The sequence below is a fragment of the Coturnix japonica genome, chromosome 2 (assembly GCF_054131305.1).
Source record: "Coturnix japonica strain WE chromosome 2, WE-NBRP24, whole genome shotgun sequence".
NCBI lineage: Eukaryota > Metazoa > Chordata > Aves > Galliformes > Phasianidae > Coturnix > Coturnix japonica.
In genome coordinates this window covers 65,898,043-65,918,261 of record NC_140664.1, presented here as the reverse complement: position 1 = coordinate 65,918,261, position 20,219 = coordinate 65,898,043, and the positions used below count along the sequence as shown (strand labels likewise).

The 20,219-nt window shown below is 40.9% G+C and overlaps 1 protein-coding gene across 9 annotated transcripts in view; it reads left to right on the top strand.

Annotated features, from left to right (window-relative positions):
• KCNG2 (potassium voltage-gated channel modifier subfamily G member 2) overlaps nt 1–20,219 on the top strand; it is a 68,475-nt gene that overhangs the window by 37,073 nt on the left and 11,183 nt on the right. For 6 of the 9 annotated variants that reach the window (XM_015854805.3, XM_015854802.3, XM_015854803.3 and 3 more), the window contains exon 2: nt 8,369–9,186. The exons of 1 other annotated variant lie outside the window; for it this stretch is intronic. In XM_015854805.3, coding sequence (XP_015710291.2) covers nt 8,431–9,186 — 756 coding nt within the window. In that variant the 5' untranslated portion in view covers nt 8,369–8,430. Of the gene's footprint in view, nt 1–8,368; nt 9,187–9,296; nt 10,569–18,520; nt 18,785–20,219 lie in introns of those variants that run through there. 2 more of the 9 variants (XR_014943519.1, XM_085540092.1) reach the window with 2 other exon arrangements.

Here is a 20,219-nt window from a genome sequence, read left to right as displayed (position 1 = left end):
CAAAAAAAGTTCGAAGTTCTACTTCTTGCCTGTTCTGATTGAGTTTATGAAGTTCTAAATATTGAAGTTTATTGTCAATAAATAGAAAAATTTGAAAAAATTAACTTTTTTGTGTTTCATGGAAATTACCCTCTGTGAAATTAACCTGTCTCCCCTCTGGTATACCCTTTAGTAGTTTATAGTAATCTTATTCTGTGCTAATTTTTGTGTCGGGTTTTGTTTTTGGTTTTTTTTTTTGCCTTGAATATTTTGAGAGTAAATCCAGCAACATCTGCTGTAATGTGTCTTTGTGATTTTTGAAATCTAGATTTGTTTGAAAACTCCTTTTTGCACTGATGCCTCTACTTCAGAAAGTTTGCTAAAGAGTGCTTTAGCTGCTTCTGATGCTACCATCCCACTTTTATTCCTTATGAAGTGCTTCTTATGACATAAAAGTAGGAAAGCAACAGGCAGAGTTCAGACCCCTATTGTACATGGAGGAGTACAAACGTGTGGTAAGATTGACCTTGAAACAAAAACTTGGAAAGAAATGTGAGACAAGTACTGTCTTTACTGTATAGTGATGTGTTAGCATGGAATGGGGAGCTGAGGTTGAAAGACTTAGATCTGTATTGCTGTAGTTGACTTCTTCCCAATTCTGTGTCCAAGTCATAGTCTCCTATTGACTTTACTGTATTTGTCTTGGTGTGTTGTTTCATCTACTTGAACACATATAGGACAGTTACTTTAGCATGGGAATTTGAATGCAGGCATAACACTGTTGCCCAAGGTAGTCTAATGCAGCTTTTATGAATGCTCTATTGTCATGGAAAGGTATCAGATCATGTGAAAATATTTGATGAGGACAAACTCAGAAGCTAATCCACTGAATTAGAAGACTACATTTTGCTAAGCTGTGTCTGTTTTATTGTTTCCATATGCTGGTTGTCTCATTTTCTTTTCTTTTTTAAATTTCTTTATTGAATCCCATCTGTTCTGTATTCTCTTAGCCTCTGGGGCAGGTGCTGTTGTCTCCTTATCCTTCCACTATGCCTGGGAGGAACTCCAGGTTCTACCAGAATGTAATAAGTACAAAAGTAGAGTGGATCTCCTGAATGTTTAACACTGTGTTAACTCTAAAGGCACCAAATGTAAGGTCAGTTACATGTGTAAGTTTTACTACTAAAATAATTGTGTACATTATAAATAATGTCACAAGTTGTGGGAATTGCTTTGGTAGTAGGCAGCAGTGTCAGCTTCCAATATGTTTCTGACTGAAAATGGCTGAGCACTGCAGGATGGATTCACTCAATCAAGTCTCCTTGGACTTGAGAGAAAACATTTTGTGTTCACCCTAATCTATGTTTCATGTAAATGACTTTAAATTATGATACAGTAACCTATGCTCTGTCAAAGTGTGTTTCATTTCATGTGGAAAATTTTAAAACATTAATTACTAAAAAGCCTTATGGTTTCCTTTTGCTTCCATAGCATAAGCGTAAACCTCCAGAACTTTGTTACTTACAACACGTGTTAAAAATAGAGTATTCATAAAATCACAGAATACCTGAGATGGGAAGGGACCTTCGTAGCTTATTTACTTTGGCCCCCACTGCTCAAAGATGGGTCAGCTGGAGATTGTATCCAGGTGATTTTGAGTATTCCCAAGAATGAGACTACACAACCTCTCCTGGCAGCCCTCACAGCACCAGTTTCTTAGGCTTAAGAAAAATACAGGAAAAAACAATTTCCTATATTTCTGTTTGTGCCTCTTGTCCTTTCACTAGACACAACTAAAAGAGTCTGGCTCCATCATCTTCACTGCCCCCCACTGTGTACTTATACACAGATAAGGTCAAACTGAACAGCTGCAACTCTTAGCTTTTCCTGATACGTTAGATGTTCTTAGCTCTTGATCATTTCATGATCCTTTGGTGGTCTTGCTCCAGGGCATCCAAGTCTCACTTATACTGGGGAGGCCAGAATTGAATGTCACTCCAAATTTATCTCACCAGTATCTCACCTCTCTCAGCCTGCTGGCAACAATCTTCCTAACACAGCTGAGGATGCTTCCAGGGTCTCGGCCAGCTTGTATTCCACCAGGACCTTCATTTCCTCTTATGCTTTCTAGCTGCTTGGTGCCCTACTTGCATAGGGATATGGGGTTATTATTTCCCAGTTCTTGAACTTCAAGAAGTTACTGTCAGCCCATTTCTCCATCATGCCCAGGCAGCTGATGCCTCAGCAGCTACTCCTGATTTCATTTCGTCTGCAAAATGGGTGAGTACTCTGCCTCATCATCCAAGGTCATTAATGGAGATATCAAAACGTACTGGTCGTTGCAAGTGACTACATTCAAGTTGCGCTTTTTGCCATTTGATCACTACCCTCTGAGCTCAGCAGTTGAAACAGTTTTCAGGTCACTTCACCATCTACTTAATCTAGTTTCACTTTAGTCAGTTTGTCTATGAGGCTACTGTGGGCATCCCTGTCAGAAGAATTGTTAAAGTCAATATAAAGAGTATTCACTTCTCTCTCCTTGTCAGGCAGATTTCTCTCAAATCCTTGCTGTCTGTTCTCCTTTTTCATGTGTTCCAATAGCTTCCAAGATTATTTGCTCCATCACATTTATGGGATCTAGGTGAGGCTGATTGCCCTGTAGTGTCTCTCATTCTCCGTCCTGCTCCTCTTGAAGGTAGGAGTGACATCTACTCTCTTCCAGTACTCAGGAGTGTCTCCTGATTGATAGATTTTCAAGGGTGGCCTAACAGTGACATCAACCATCTTGCTTGGCACTTGTGATTATATGCTGTCAGGTCCTATAGGCATGAGTATGTCCAATACATTCAAGTGTTCCCTAGCTGGCTATTTCTTTACGAAGAGTAAGTTTTCCATGTTTCATGGTTTCCCTTCAGTCTTGAAAGTTTGGGATTCCTGTGGCAAGTCTTAACAGTAAAGACTAAAGCAGATGGAATTAGATAACTTGGCCATTTCAATTACTACTGTCTGCTGTGCCATTCAGTTGAAGGCCAATATTTTCTCTCATCTTTATTCTGCAGCTGATACAAACAGAATCTTAAAATCACAGAACTGTGGGAGTGGGAAGGGACCTCTAGATATCATCAAGTCCAAGTCCCTTGACAAAGCAGGTTCCTTACAGTAGATTGCATAGGTAAGCGTCCAGGCAGGACTTGAATATCTCCAGAGAAGGGGACTCTACAGTGTCTGGACAGACTGCTCCAGTGTGCAGTCACTATCACAATAAATAATTTCTTCTTCACATTTGTATGGAACTGCCTGTGTTGCAGTTTTTGCCCATTGCCCCTTGTTCTATCACTGCACATCACTGAAAAGAGCTTGTCCCCATTCGTTTGACTCCTACATTTTAGATATTTATAACAGTGATGAGATTCACTCTCAGTCTTCTCCAGGCAGATCTCCAGATCTTTCAGCCTTTCCTCATAAGGCAGATGCTCCAGGTCCATAAACATCTCTGTAACCCTCTGCTGGACTCTCTCCAGTAGTTCCCTGTCTTTTTTGAGCTGAGGAGCCCAGAACTACAGGCACAGTACTCCAGATATGGCCTCATCAAGGGAGAGGATATGGGGAGGATCACCTCCCCCAACCTGCTGGCCACACTATTTATAGTGCACTTCAGGATACCATTAGTTCTCTTAGCTATAGGGGCATACTGCTGTCTCACGGCCAACTGTTTGTCCACTGGGACACCCAGATCCTTCTCTGTAGAGCTCCTTTCCAGCAGGTCATCTCCTGTCCTGTACCGATACATGCAGTTATTCCTCCCCACATGTAGGACTCTGCATTTTGGGCCTTCCTTCTCTTTACGACTGCTGCCCTTAGGATTCTTTGAAACAATGTGTCCTGAACAAGCCAAAGTCTACTCTCCTGAAGCACAGAGTTGTGGTCCTGCTATTTGTCTTGTTGCCTCTTCTCACAGGATCTTGAGCTCCACTGTCTTATAGTCACTGAGTATTCACAACCCCAACTAGTTCTTCCTTGCTCATAGAAGTGAGGCCCAGCAGAGTACCTTCCCTCATTGGCTCTTCAATTACCTGTGTGAAGAAGTCATCAGTATGCTTTAGAAGCCTCTTGGTTGCTTGTACTCTACTGTATTTCTCCTCTAGTAGATATCAGGGAGGTTAAAATTAGTTCAAGAGGGGAGTGCGTATTTGAGTTGTCTGAAGAAAGCCTTATCTACTTCTGTCTGTAGTAGAAACTTCAACAGTGTTGCCTACAGTGGTTGGCCTGCCAGCCCTGAACCCTAAGCTCTTGTCTGGCTCCTTGCCATCCCTAGGCAGAGCACCATGCATTCCACTGATGAGTCATGATGATTTCCCAGAACGGGCAGGAGCACTGTACCTGTGGTACTCTCATTTATGTGCATGTGCTCAAGGTTGGTCACACTTTAGCCCTCTTCTGCTGATCACAGGGTCTCTCGGCTCCATGAGCCTGTACCCACCACTTCCTCTTTTGACTCTTTTCCTGTCTGTCACATTTTAAGTTCTCTTCACAAGGCTGACCATTCTGTTGGCAGAGATGCTTTTGCCGTACTTTTCATCCTTATTCAAGGCAGTTTGAGACCAATGAAGACACACGCAAAGCCAGATATGACTTACATGCAAAACTGCTGATAAAACAGGACGCTGAAGAGTGTTTGAGAGAAGAAAGTTGATGAGGGCAGGCAAGTTGAAAAGGCCATAAGTAGGGAAATACCCACGTCTCCATTGAGGGGTAGGCTTTGGGCATTCATTTAAATACTTCAGTGAGAAATTCAGTGAGAAGTCAAAATCTGCCATGTGTCACTGCACAGGGCAGCTTATGCCATTTTAATAGTATTTTAATAGTTCTTCATGCACCCATGTGTGTGATCAAACAGTATAAATGCCAAATAGATTATAATGTAGTATCATTTCGGGATTCATTGGCTTTTGAAGTTAATCTTGAATGGGATACTTTACAGAGAATTTGCTTTGTTAAATAGTGCTGTTGTGCTCTTTATATTTGTTGTAGTTTCCATATAAATAAATGGGAGGCATTACTTTTGGAATGCCCTGTGTACATTCACAAAATACAAAGTTAACCATCTGTTAGTCAGAGATTTTGTAATAAAAAATATACTTCCAGATTTTCACAGTTAGCTGCTTCTTGGAAGAAAGAAGGAACAGGTAAAAGGTGATATTCAGAATATTTCTATGAAATGTTTCTGGTTCCTTTATGCAACAACCTGCTACGTGGAGTAGAGGGGAAAAGCAAATCCTGGCCTTGATGTCAAAACAATGTAAATTAGTTTTTAAATGTTGACTTGTGTAACAGGCAAGGCATGAAAACAAAAGCACAGTGCCTGGAGTAGTGGTGATGAATATTTTATCTTACTGACAAAAAGCAACAAGAGACTAAATCCTTAAAGCAAATGCTGTGCTGACAGTGCACTCTCATTATGACAGTAACGGTATTTGCAGTCCCAGCTGCACTCAAGCCATTGCTATAAAAGCACCCATTTCTCAAAATACACATTGCTGCTACTTGTCCTTTACTGGCCCTGAGACAGAGGAATGAGCTTTGGTCTGTTGTTTGGTACTGGATATCTGAATAACATTTTTTTTTGACCCAAATGAAGCTGGAGGCGTTTTTGCATCATTAGCTCTTTTGAAATTTTAACGCTGACAAGAAGTATATGCTGGTGTTAGAGCACACTTTCTTGTATGTAACTGAGCCTTTCCCTAACTTTTTTCAAATGTACAACACAAATGCTTTACTAAAATTTAAAGCCTATCTTCAGTGAAACATAGAAGGAAGAGTGCCACTGCTTCTGCTGCGTGACTGTAATATTTAGTGAGCGACTCATGGCCTTGAGTAGCAAGCTTTCACTACTTGTTGGAGATTGTTTTGATTAAGTCTAATGAACTGAGAGGTAATGAGTTGATTATGAATTAAGGGAGATGCTTCTCTGTCAATGTATTCTAATGTGTGCTCTGTATTTTCCTGGCACCCGCTTGTTCAGTATTCCCTGCAGCCTGAAATACGAGGCTCAAAGGGAATTACAGAACTTTGCATCTAAATTATGGAATTACTGCCTCATGGTAACCATCAGGATGAGGACTTTCTTTACGGTTTCTCTTCTTTATTTTTTTCTGCTTACAAGTTTTCCACATTCTGTGCTTAAGATTATTCACCATTGCCATCACTGCATCCATTCTTTGTCCAGTCTTTTACGTAGTCCTAGCACTGACACCAGTTTCTTGTTTCCTGCTTTACATGCAATTACACAGTAGCATTTCAAGACATCCTATTGCTGATTTGGAGAAACAGGTGTGGAGAACTTAGGTGGAGAGCTCTTTTAAAGGTGAGGAACCAACATAGCAGGTGGAAAAAATGTTCAGGAGATCTGTGTGCTGTGATGTGGTAAAGGAGGGGTAGGCAGAAAGCACAAACTGAATTGTAGAGTTACAGTGCTTAATTTGGTAAGGCAGAGTGGAACAGTAGATTAGACTTCTTGGCCCCCTGAGCAAAGCTTCTTGCAAGGAAAATGTTTTGCCTTACATAAAAAAGCTTCCAGTTTCCTTCTTGCCTTGTAGCCTGAGTGGGAAAGCACGGTAAAGTTATGTTCCCAGTTTCTTTCTTTCTGCCATCCTTTTCAGATTACAGTCACACAGAAACACAGAATTATAAGGGTTGGCAGTGGCCAGTGGGGATCATCAAGTCCAGCCCCCTGCTAAAGCAGGTTCCCTGCAGTAGGTTGCACAGGAAAGCAATTAGGTGTAATTGGTAGAGGTGATAGCTGAGCCGCTTTCCATCATCTATCAGTGCTCCTTGTTGACCAGTGAGGTCCCAGAAGATTGGAGGCTTGCCAATAGGATTCCATCTACAACAAGGGTTGTAAGAAGGGACCCAGGGAACTACAGGCCTGTTAGCATGACCTTGGTGCCAGGGAATGTTATGAAGCAGATTGTCTTGAGGGAGATTGCGGGACAACGGGGGGATCAGGCATGTGTGGGAGATGTTTCAGACCCCAAATAATTTTAGTGGCCCTTCACTGGACTCTTTCTAGAAGTTCCCTGTCTTTTTTTGAACTGAGGAGCCCAGAACTAAATGAAGTACTCCAGATGTGGCCTCACCAGGGCGGAGGAGAGATGGGGAGGATCACCTCCTCTGACCAGCTGGCCACACTCTTCTTCATGCACCCAAACCACTGTCATTCTTCATGGCTAACCTGACAGTCACAATGACACCTAAGACATTCTCAGGGCTCCTTTCCAGCATGTTAACCCCCATTGAGACCAATGGGAAAAATCCAGATTATTTCATCCTGGTTGTTTGTTCAGAAATGTCTAATAGGAAGGAGGGCAGAGCAGTCAACACCTTATATCACCCTGTAGCCTAATGTGATCATGTGGATTCTGCATTATCCAGAAGTAAAAGCAGCCAGGTTGGTTGGTTCCAGCTCTGCTTTGTTGTGATGTTCAGTCTCCCATCTTGGAGCTGCTGCCAGGCTGCAGGGCGCCCTTTCCACCTTCATCAGACAAAACCACACCAGAATCTCTGGCAGCACCCATGATCCCAGGGCATTTCTGTTCTAGATCACCACCTCACTCACAGCTGGGATGTGCACCGCTGTGTGGGAGATGTTATTAGACTTTATGGCTGTTACCTCAACACTGAGAGCACAGCTTTCCTTCTTTTTGGAGGTGGGACTCTTCCAGCAGATATGCCAGATGCTGCTTTTAATCCTCTTTATTGGGCTGCCAGTGGCAAATGAATCTTGATAGTACATGCTCTGCACTTAAGCACCCAAGCTGGTTTGGGTGCTGTCTGCAGATTCTCAACTCCAACATATTCATTGCAGTTGATATCTGAGATTGGTAAATTTTAACTAGAAATTACGAGCATTGCCACAATCATTTTTCTGACTGTACTGTAGGCATGCACTTTATCCTCATGCTTCAGGCATTTTTGTAATTAATAGATGAAGTAGATGGGTCAAAATAATAGGAACAGTTTGCAACTAAGTTTCGTTAGCAGCTTAAGTTGCTGAAATGAAAATTGCCATTTATCTAAAACCCCCAGTTTCTCTTCCCTTAACGCCTGGGATATTGCTTGAATGTCTAGAAAAGGCTTTTCTGAAAATGATAGTACACTGTGGTGTTTTTTTCCAGTCATTCACTGACTATACTCTCTAGAAGTACAGACATGGCTTCTTCCAACCTTACTGCAGTTTAAGTTCTTACTTTCCATTGGGAATAGAGCAAGTATAGTTCTAAGGTAATAGGATAAAAAGTAATATCATGGAGAAAAGTTTCTTGGGATAGTTTTGGTTTTTTTCTCTGGCAAAGCCCTCATTTTGTTGCCGTTTAAAAATTCTGTTTCACAGACCGAATCTTCAATCAAGGTCCAGATGCCTTTCTTTGAGTAGCCTCCTAATGACCTCAGCAAATGTATCGAGAAATGGCATTACTCACTGGGAATGCAGATCCTGCGTTCAGCTCCTACTCCTTCAATAAGTTGGAAAACTTGTGTGAAGTGCAAACCAAGAAAGGATTTTTCTACAGAAAGGCCAAACTTTTGCACTCTGATGAAGACTTGTGCTACTTAGCACACCTGGATGACCGGACCAGATTTGTGATCATCAATGTAGGTGGTATCAAATACAAAATTCCGTGGACCACTTTGGAGAACTGCCCTTTGACCAGGCTTGGGAAGCTAAAGTCTTGCAACAATTATGATGAGATCATGAACATCTGTGATGACTATGATGTTAGCTGCAATGAATTTTTTTTTGACCGTAATCCTAGTGCCTTCAGGACGATCATGACTTTCTTGACAGCTGGGAAGCTGAGACTTCTCAGGGAGATGTGTGCTCTTTCTTTTCAGGAGGAGCTTGTGTACTGGGGGATAGAAGAGGACCACCTGGAGTGGTGCTGTAAAAAGAGATTGCAGCAGAAAGAGGAGGAGGCAGCTGAAGCCAGGATGTATGAAGGGGAGATGATGTGTAGTGAAACTACTCAATGTGCCTTCCAGGACAATAACTGGTTGAGTTTGTGCATGAGAAATCTCAGGGATATGGTGGAGAACCCCCACTCAGGGATTCCAGGGAAGATCTTTGCTTGTATTTCAGTCTCTTTTGTTGCCATCACTGCAGTCAGCCTCTGTATCAGCACCATGCCAGATGTCAGAGAAGAAGAAGATCGGGTGAGTGCAGCCTTTCTCAGAGTAAAGTGGGTTTTGCCTTGTTGTCTCCTCAGGGAAGGTGACAGGCAAAGCAAACAAGGAGGTGTGGTATTTGATGTTCATTTTTACAGGTTGCCCAGAGAAGTTGTGATTGCCCCATTCCTGGAAGTGTTCAAGGCCAAGTTGGATGGAGCCCTTTTTGATTGACTTATTGATAAGCAGCTCTGCCCATGGCAGGTGGGGTGGAACTAGATGATCTTTAAGGTCCCTTCCAGCCCAAGCCATTCCATGATTCATGCTATGGAAGGCATAGAAAATGTTTATACTGTTTAATCTTCACCAGTTTGCACAAGCAGACAGCTTTATCTAACAGATTTATTTTCTGTTATTGTTAACCAGATGACAAACTAGCTGCTATGGTTATAAAAATTCGCTTTGCTTGAGACTTAATACTTTGAAGTGTTAAGAGCTAACAGATCGATTTTCCTTAAAAGTACTTTAACATACTGCTTTTAATGAATTCTCAGTACCTGACTGTAGAAAACACATTTAAAAATACTTTGATGCTATAGGCAAGGTAAAGGGCAGGGAAGCCGAGGCAGCAGTGTAACAGCAGAAACAGTGTAAATGTCCCAGTTTTCAGACATGCATAGTATTCTCAAATGTAATCTGTGGATACTTCATGCCCTTGAAATCAAATCTGTGGATATTTTGTTTATTTCAATGAATTTCCTAAGGGTTTTGTGCTTTATTCGTGGTTCATGTTCCTAGGATTAGCTGTATGTAGGCCAATGAGAGCTCATCTGAAGACTGATAGAGAAGGGTGTTTACATTTTCATTAAATATGTGCTAAAATAAGTTTGGGGTGAAAGAGTTTGTGGCCTCTTTCATTAGTTATACTGAAATCTGACAAAGATGCTAAATATTTGGGCATAATTTCCGGCTCCATGGTCATTACAGGTGATTGTGAAATTGACCTACTGAAACAGTACTTCGTCCAGTTGAGTTCTGTCTATTAATTGAATGCTAAGCTCACCTCACAGTAGATTTTTCCTTGTGTGCTGTCATCCAAGTGCTGAATGGCTTGTTGCTCACTGCTGTTAAGAGAGTGGTCATTAACTGACGGGAGACACTTAGTGTTTTGTACTGTTGAAAGTAAAAAGCATGTTGATGGAATGGATCCAGCTATTCCACAGAATCCCACGCTGCATTTTATTGAGTACTTCATGTTCAGTTCAACCCCACTCTTCATTTGCTTGCTCAGGTTAGGTATCGAATGAGCTGCATGATTTGAATCAAACTTCTCAATAGCAGCAGTTCACTCCAAGCAAAAAACAACATCACATTTGGCATGTTGCTTAACAGTTGAATCATTATAAGATTTTTATTTTAAGGCTTTTTTTTATCTTAAATTTGAGGATAGCTAAACTAGGTTAAAAGTATGTTGTCCTAATAAATAAATAATTTTTTAAAATACTATTTCCAAAATGCATGCCTTGTGCTGTAATTAACCAGAAGTGCTCAAGTATGTTGGAATTTTAAGCACAAGAGGTATTTTACTGTTGAAAACTGCAGTGTATTTAGTGTTTAGATGTCCCTGGGCTTAAGTGAGAACTGAACAATTGCTGTAAGAATGATCAGTTAGAGGTTAGGTGCTTTATATTTTTACTAATCATCTGAATGTAAACGAGGACTATCCACTAATAAAATTTCTTGTGTGGAACACAGTAATTAAAAGGATAAAGTAGACTTGTGACTGGAGTTCTTGGTAGGCTGGAGCCATTAAAAGCACACTTTCATACAAGCAAGTACAAAATTGTACAATGAAAATGAATACAATTTTGCGCTCACAAAAGTGGAAAGTCTAAAAAGGATTTAGAGGAAAAGCAACTGAAGGTGAGTTTATATTGCCGTATAAAGTCAACAGTGTTAATGCAGCCCTTGAGCAGGGAGCAGTTGATAGAAGCCAGAAGGTTTTGTGGCTGTATGTGGCACTGGTGAGACTGGCACAAGAATACTGCAGTCAGTTCTTGCATTCATTTTTTGATAGCTTTTTCATTAAATATATAAGTAAATAGGAGAAGCTGTGAAAAAAACATACATATTAGGCATCTGGAGAAAATGCCATATGGTAAGAAACTTAATGTTTTCATTTGTCTGGGTCATAAAGATTGTAGGGTGACCTGATGAAGCAAAAACATAGGGTTGTTTTTTTGTGTTTTTTTTTTTGGGGGGGGGGGAGCGGGAGTGGAAATATATCAACTAGAAGACCTTCAAATTAAGCAGAGAAGGGATGTGTGATTCAAAGCTGTTACCTGATAAATTCATATAGGAAACTAGCTGCCTATGTTCAGTATCACGGTGATTAATTTCTGGGGCAGAGTAGAAAGAGAATGAGTGAGTCTGTATTTTTTGATGTTTTCAGTTCAAAGCTTAATGCCCTTCTGGTTGTTAGCCTTCAGCTAAACACATTCTACTTAAATCAGAAATAAACTACTGATTTCACTTCAAGTTGCAAAGGCGAAATTCCTTTGTGATATAAAAGAGAGCAGAGTAAATTATGTGTTTTTCCATGCCCTTAGATTCTAAAAGTGCAGAGCTCCTGTAAATAAGCTTTGTTCTACCCTTTGCACAGAGGACAGTGGACAGAGTAGAAATTGTTTTTTATTGAGGCAAAGGTATTTCTGTAGTGCAAGGAATAAATGAAGGATCACTTTTAATGTAGCTTACTTTATGTAATATTCCTTGCCTGCTAACTGAGTGCAGACCAGCATTATATTCGAGTTGTAATTAGTTGTGCCAGGAGTTGTACATGGTGGCTGATTTTGGTCCTACACAAATGGATGTACATTTCTATGGAGATGGTCTCAGCCTCAGTAAGGCTGGGCAAGAAGTCAGGCATCTCCCACATGGAATGGCTTGTAGGATCAGAGACCTAAGTTGCATGTCATCTGTGCATGGTTCAGCAAGCCAAAGTAGCTCATCAAATAATAGCGTGGAGAGCCCATACGAATTCAAAGTCATGCTAATCATCCTAAGTGGTATCCTAAGTACCTCATGGAAAATCTGTGCCCAGGGTAGCTATTTGGTCTGATTTTGCAGTCTCCTAATAAGAAGAAAATGTATCCACATCCCTTCTGGCGAAGGAACAAACAAACAGTAAATATTGTTTCAAGGTCACACAGTACTCAGGGTGTAGATTTTACAAGCTATCTGGCTAGAGTTATTGTTGTGATTCTATGTCAGAGCTGTCCTGATAGGTACTCTGATTAACAAGCAGTGGTCTTCTCCCTGAGCTGGCATTTTCTGGAAAGCAGTAGATTTAGCCACTTTATGTCCTGTTACTGCTACAGGGAAATTGAGGAACCAATAATGAACAAAACACACTAAAGTAAATTTTTTCACACGCTGATCTTTTAATATGATGTGAGTGGACCAGCTGTTACTTCCAGTGATATTCTGCAAAGGTGTGAGTGACCTCACACAGTTGCAAATGTAAGACCTTGAAAGATTCAATTAACAAGTACACGAGAAGTTATCTGTTTGCCTATCTCTTCTATAAAATACTGAAGAAAAATCAGTCAGAGATTCTGTTAATTTTATGAGATGCTCTAGATGTTCTGGATGACAGTGATGATCCCTAGTGGTAAGAGTGTGGGAAGGATAGTGTTCCATGCACTGTAGCCATCTTGTTCTGATTAATGGTTGCCCTGTTTGATCTCAAATGTTACTGCTATCAGTTAGTTATCAGATTCCAGGTGCTAAGCAATAATTGATAAAGCTGGCAGAATTAAATCAAATCCTAAACTACTTATAATTTACTAAATTCAGACATGTGTTCTGTGCTTCTTTTTTGCGTGTTGGCTTTTATTTACTGATTAAATTAAAAAACAGCAATCCAGTGACGTACATATTCAATGCTTCCAAAAATTTTAGGATATAGGATATAGGCTTAACCAGGCTGGGAACATATTACAGAAAGCTTTAAGAATACAGTAAGAGCTGAACAAGCAAATGACTTTGAGAGGTTAATCTGAAAGGAAGATGGTCATCGTGTTAGACTCTTCATGTTCTCTTGATGAAAACAGAAATTTCATCCATTTCTACTTGAAAAAGAAAGCTCCATGCTCACAGAAAAATGGCAATAAGCACAGAAATTAACATCAACCATTTTGTCCTAATTCACAAAAGCACTGAACTTAATAATTTGTAGTGGTATTGTGTAAAAGCAGGAGAAGAAAATCAGATGGTAATGGTACTTCGTCCTTCACTGTGCTTCCTAATGTATTGTGAAATGCTAGTCTAATTAGAGATGCTCTGATAGGAAGTTACAGTTCAATAACCTTAAGCTGAAGAACATTACAACAAAGAGGAAGATTCATAAATAATTAAGTTGTTAATATCTCATAAAGAAGCCTGAAACTACTTAACCTTCTAGTCTTAATTTACACACTGTGCTTTAACATTCAGGGAAACAGATAAATTGTGAATATTGTGACAAAAGATTTCATTTTGCAAAGGTAGGTGACTAATTTCAGACAATGTTAAGAGAATGTTTTGTAATGAGTTGCCATGAGAAGCTGTTAATGTGTGGGCTGGACAAGCAGTCAATGAGGTGGGTTGAAAACTGGTTGAACAGTTGGGCCCAGACAGTGGTGATCAGTGTTGCTAAGTATGGTTGGAGGCCAGAAACAAGTGGTGTCTGTTTGGGGTCAATTCTTGGTCCAGTCTTATTCAACATCCTCATTAGTGGTCTAGATGATCGGTTAGATTGTACTTTCATCAAGTTTGCAGACAGGAAAGCAGAAGTTCTGCTGACACAATGCTGTGAGGCATGGATGATACTCCAGAGTCATGCTGAGTATCATCTAGAGGAGACAGGCCAGAGAAATGATACGGTAGGAACCTCATGAAGTTCAGCAAGGGGAAGCGAAGAGTCCTGCAGCTGGGGTTGAACAACCCCAGATGGTAGGACATGCTGAGGTCTGCGCAGCTGGAAAGCAGTTTGACAGAAAAGGTCATAGGGGACCTTGTGGACATCAAATTGAACACGAGCCATCAATGTGACATTTCTGCTTGGAAGGATTAATGGTATCCTGGGCTCCATTACCCAAAAGATTGCCAGCAGGTTGAGGCAAGTGATCCCTCCATTCTAATTAAGTGTTGGTGATGCCAACCCCTAAAGTACTATGTCCAGCTCTAGGCTTTACAGGAGAGACATGGAGCTACTGAGAGTCCAATGAAGGGCCATAAAAATGATGAAGGGTGTGGAACGTCTATCCTAGGAGGAAAAGATGAAAGAGCTGAGACTGTTCAGCATAGAGAAAAGAAGTCAGAGAAGTCTTATCAGTGCCCATAAAAGCTAAAAGAAAGTTGCAAAGAGTACAGAGCCAGGCTTTTTTCGGTGGTGCCTGGTGACAGGACAGGAGGCAGTGGGCATAAACTGGAAAAAAGGAGGTTCTTTGTGAACACCAGGAAGCACTTCTGCATTGTGCATGTGCCTGAGCACTGGTACAAGCATCTGAGAAAGATGGTAGCATTTCTTCTCCTTGTGATAGTCAGGTGCCACATGGACATGGGCCTGGGCAGCCTGCTCTGTATGACCCAGCTTAAGCAGGGGGACTGTACCAGCTGGACCAAGGAGTCCTTCCCAGCCTTAACCAATCTATGATTATTAATGTTGATTTGAGAAGAGTTGTTCTTGTTGGTGTTTTCTGTCCTAGGACTGCACTCTGTTTGAGGCTCTGAAATGAAGCTTTCCACTTCTGTGGAGTTCTTGATCTAGCACTTTGTTTTGTGGCTGTTCAGCTACTTTTCTGCATGTGATATGAATCTTCTGAATTTTAACTCAGCCACATTTGTGTTGCATAGATAATTTGTTATCATGAATGAAAGTAATAAAATCATAAATTACATTTTTCTTTTCTTTGTGGATAAAGTCTTAATGGAATAATCACATAGTGAACATAAAACGTATTTTAAAAAAAATTCACTTGTGGAATTGTGAATAACTGTTTATAGCATATTGTCACTGACGGTGACTTTTTATAAATAGAATATTATGGCATTGGACTAACTTATTTCCCCAGGGATCATGCTTTATGCTGTTGTCACTGCTTTCCTGTTTAAATGCAAAAGCAGTGAGCCTTGGTGCCGAAGTTATGGCATCTGTACTTGTCCCCTACATTGCTTGTTTGCATTTTATATTCACTCTGCATGGCTTGCCACATCTAGCTGGAGTCCAGGAAAAGATGTAATAACATCTTTTGTGGTTACGTTTGTGACTTGTCTGTTCTACAACATTGTAGACAGTGAAGTTCCTGTGGATTTCTAGGATTCATGTTTGCTTTCACATTCACATGTCCTTACTTACCATGTCAGACACCATTCTGTCAGACTGCCCCTCTGCTGCCATCTTCTGCACAGCAATAAAATGTAATGGAGTATTGGCAGGAAGGTTCAACCACTACAGCCATCCTACCAACATCTGCATCTTATGTTATGGTCCAACATAGTAAAATAGAAGGCAGCCCTTGTGATATGTATATAATAAAGTGATTTAGCAAACATTAATTGTAAATAAGGCAGTGACTTAACAAGATCTGAGATGGCTGCATGCACTTCTTACAGCATAGACACGCTCTCTCAGGAGACCTTCCCATTGAGTCACAGAGTTCAATGTAGACCTCCTTGCTTTCTGAATTCCTTGAAGCACAGAGATAAGGAGCCTGGGTGCGACTGGATCCAGTCCTAGTGTTTGGTATCCTTACTACACGAGACTGAAGAGTAGCTGCAAGATTCTGTGTTGCAAGTCTGACTCATCGTAATGTGGTCTCCCAGCTCCTATCTGATGGTATAGAAAAACTTGCTGTGCTCGTAGCTTTTCAGACAGCTTAAGTTCAACAGACAGTAATTCAGAGTGATGAGGTTTGAAAGATAAAATGGATTTTGCTTTTGTGGGTCACACACTTAGCTTTAAAATCAAGTAGTCAAGGACCTCAGCACTGTACACTCTAAACCTTAAATGTTAAGTAAGTAAGTATGTTAAGTAAGCAAGGCGGCGTTCTTATGCTTTTCATGGAAGAAAGGACATTACAATAAGGATTTCTACAGTGCTTCTCCCCTTGAAAAAATATCAAGCCTTCCTGATTTATTCAACCTATTGAAACTTCAGCAGATATGACTAATTGTTGTGTTGTGGCAGCTTCATCGAGATGAAGTATAGAAAACACAGTATTAAAAAAAAACAACAACAACAAAAAAAAACCCTGAAATCGTTCTCTGTTGTAACAGGGGTGTTAGGAGAACCTGAGAGTTCCCTTGAGACTGCAGACAGAGCATGATGCCTTGATGCTGTGAAACAGCTTTGCAGAGAGGCCCACAATGAGACAGTCTGTGGACCCTCTGCTCAAAATTCCCCACTACAGCCAAATTATAGCCTGATCTGTTCATTCCATGGCTCTCACTAGTTTAGGGTCTCAGAGCAGGGTCTGGAATAGCTTCTCCTGGGTAGAGAGTTGTTTTTATGGAGTAAGGAGCTGCCTTGGTAGATTTTGAGGACAGGAGGTTACTCTCTAGAGTTTGGGAACCACCTGAGAATCTACATAGTGTTTTAGGCTTAGAAATAATAAAGAGAGCATTTCTTTGCACTGTTAGCTTGGGGATTCAGCAGGAGTTGAGTAAGATTAAGTAAAATTCCCATTGATTTGTTAATAACTTTGTGATTTACTAATGAACTCTCTCTGTCTACAGAATATCTTCTCATGAATAAATAGCAGGCTCAGGTTTTCTTTTAAATATTGTATAATATGCTGTAGTATGACATTAGTGATAAATAACTAAACAACTAAGAATCGTCTGTAAAAGCACTGGTAACTCTGCCACGGTATTAACTGGTTTGTCTTTGATACAGTGTGGCTTGCCAAGCAAAATGTGTTCGTTTTTAGTTTCTTTTAAATTTCTGTGGTTCTACTGCCATGAGTATCTGTACCTACCAGATCTCCAGGTAAATCATCCAGGGAGTCTTTGGAGCAGTTTCATGGTAATAGTTGCTTAGCCTCCAGCCATGTTTGTAAAATTAATACAGCAACTCAGTATAGCTTGTGTTATAATATCCTCAGGGTACAGCAAATCGTCTGCTTTCCATAGATTGTTCCACTGCCATTCGCCAAACAGCTTGTGCTATATGGTAATATTGAACACTGTTCTAGTGTTTTGAAAGAGGGGAATCTTTTATTTATGTGTAATAAAAATAGCATCTCGATATCTACCTCAGAACTCCAGGGTATGTCACTATCCATCCCAGAGGCTCGGAATAAAAGAAAGCAATCAGATTTATGTTTGGCTTGATCGCTTATAACTAGGCTGAGGCAATGAACTGATTGATGTGCACAGCACTAAAGCAGTTAAAGTTACACTTACATTTTCGTTGCTTAAAATGTAGTGATTGAGATGAAATATAGAAGTTCTTGAAATTGAGGAATTTTGATAGTATCCGTGGGGACATTAAAATTCAAGATGAATTACGATTGGAGCGGCATACAAATGGGGTATTTTGCAGTAGCTTTTATAATAAAGGCTGAAGAAAGGGCTGTAAGAAAGCTCTAAGGCAGGTGAACTTCAACAAGGTAAGCATAATATTAGTTCCAAATGAACCACAAAATACTGGGTGCTATCAGCAACATTTTTGAGAACAACAGCATCGTTCTCATTAGTCTCATTAGTCAAAGTTAATAATACAGTTTCTATAAGGTTATGAAGTTTCCTGAAAAAATAGCTTCTGATGTAGGCACTGTTACTTCTGTAAGGTACTAGAGTTAGTGCTACATAATGTCCTCCCTCAATAAAAATGGCACTTCTCAAAAACTTACCTCCAGTGTTAAATGTTACTCAAATTTCTATCAGCTCTTAAACTAGCAGGGAGGTAACATGAGAAATCATCACCTAGATTATGTGGAAAGACATGCAGCTGTCTCTGGTTTTGGCCTTAGGTGTTTTGTTAGTAGTTTGGGAGAAAATATAAAATGTTTGCAAACAAAATTTACACATAGCATAGAAATGTGCTAGAAGTACCTGACTATAAGCTTGGCACTGTAAACTGAACTGAGTTGGATGAGTGCCTTGAGATGAGTTTGACCCTGTGCTAGCTAAATCCTGACAAAGGAGCCTTGTCCATCACCGGCTGTACCTGCAGAACATGCTGCAGGGGCATACTGCAGTCAGGGCTTAGTCCCAGTGCCCCATTCTATTCAGACTTTGGCTTGCAGGTTCATTCACAAGCTGAATGCCTCAGCCAGAACGGACTGTTCACTTGGATAAATCCCAGCCCTCTGACCGCTCTGGCATTCCCATGCAGGCACACCTACATTCTCCTTCTCCCTCTGCTCCAGCCAAGCCTGGATATGAAGAGGAAATACAGAGAATAGTGTGAAGGTCCCAGCCCTCCAATTCATCCTGAGTTGTGATTGGAACTCAGCACACTGCACAGAGATGATGACAGAACAGAAATTCCAGCACCTTTCTGAAAAGTCTGCACACAGTTCCTATGGGCAGAAGCTATGGATGTTTTCTCCCCAACCACATTTAGCTGCCTCTGCACACAGTGCAGCCTAATCCTAAAGTAAGTCATGGAGTTTTTATATTCTGCTTCAGTGTTACAGAAAGCCATTGCCATTGTCTTTAGCAGAAGAAAGAAATATGGAAGAGTGCAGGCTGTCGCAGTGCTCAGATCCATCTTGTAAAAATTCATCCACTTCACCAATGCAGGAACATGGTTTTATAGAGTTTCAGAGCAAGGCTAATGCAGGAGCTGATTGCCAGCTGTGACTGAGCCACTCCCCAGCAGGAGAGCCAATCCAGCCAGAGGCAAGATGTGCAAATCCTTCACTTGCTTTCAGTTAACAAGATAAAGGGAAAGATGGGAAAAGAACAGGCTTGAAATAAAGTGTAGGAGGAAAAAAGCAAGCCTGACTCTCTCCTCCATTCCTCCAAGATGAAAAAACAGGCAGCCCCAGCCTTATAAAAAACAGTAAAACTGATGTGGAACTCAGAACCAAGTATTTACTTAGGTTTGCATACAATTACTTTTTTAATTTATTATTGTAGTTCCAAGCCCCAGGGGCTTTGCTACCATTCAGTGAGACCTGGATAGGCTGGAAAGTTAGGTGGAAAGGAATTGAGGTTCAGCAAGAGCAAAAGTAAGGTCCCACACCTAGGGAGGAATAACTGTATGTATCAGTACAGGTAAGGGGATGACCTGCTGGAAATGAGCTCTGCAGAGAAGAATCTGTGTGTCCCAGTGGACACTGAGGTGATCGTGAGCCCACAGTGTGCACTTGTGGCCAAGATGGTGTCCAGTTCTGGGCTCCTCGGTTCAAGAAAGGGAACTTCTAGAGAGAGTCCTGTAGAGGGCTACAAAGGGGCCTGGAGCATCTCTCTTACAAGGAAATACTGAGAGTCCTGTGGCAGTTTAGCCTGGAGAAGAAAAGACTGAGAGGGGATCTTAGCTACACTTAAAAATATCTAAAGTTCATATATCAAGATAATGGAGCCAGTAGTGCCCAGCAACAGGGCAAGGGGAAATGGGTGCAAACAAACACAGGAAGTTCTGAATGAACATGAAGGGAACTTCTTTACTGTGAGAGTGATGGAACACTGGAACAGGCTGCCCAGAGAGGTTGTGATGTCTACTCTGGAGACATTCAAGACCCACTTGGACACTTTCTAGTGCAGCCTACTCTAGAGAACCTGCTTTGCCAAGGGAGTTAGACTCGATAGTCCCCAGAAGTCCTTTCCAACCCCCATCACAATTCTGTGATTCAGTGATTCTATGACCATAGACATGTTCTTGAACATAGATGTTGTAGGTAACTAGATATCATTAATAGCTTACTTATATCTTAAACACAGCCATGTATGGGCAAGTAAGATGAGGATATCAGGTCCCAACTCCCAGCTTCAACAGCTTTAGCAAAGGGCATCATTTCTTTTGCTAGCTGAAAGTTACAGGAATGTATGTGGAAGTGAGTGCAGTGCCCTGTTGTTATGGGTTACCC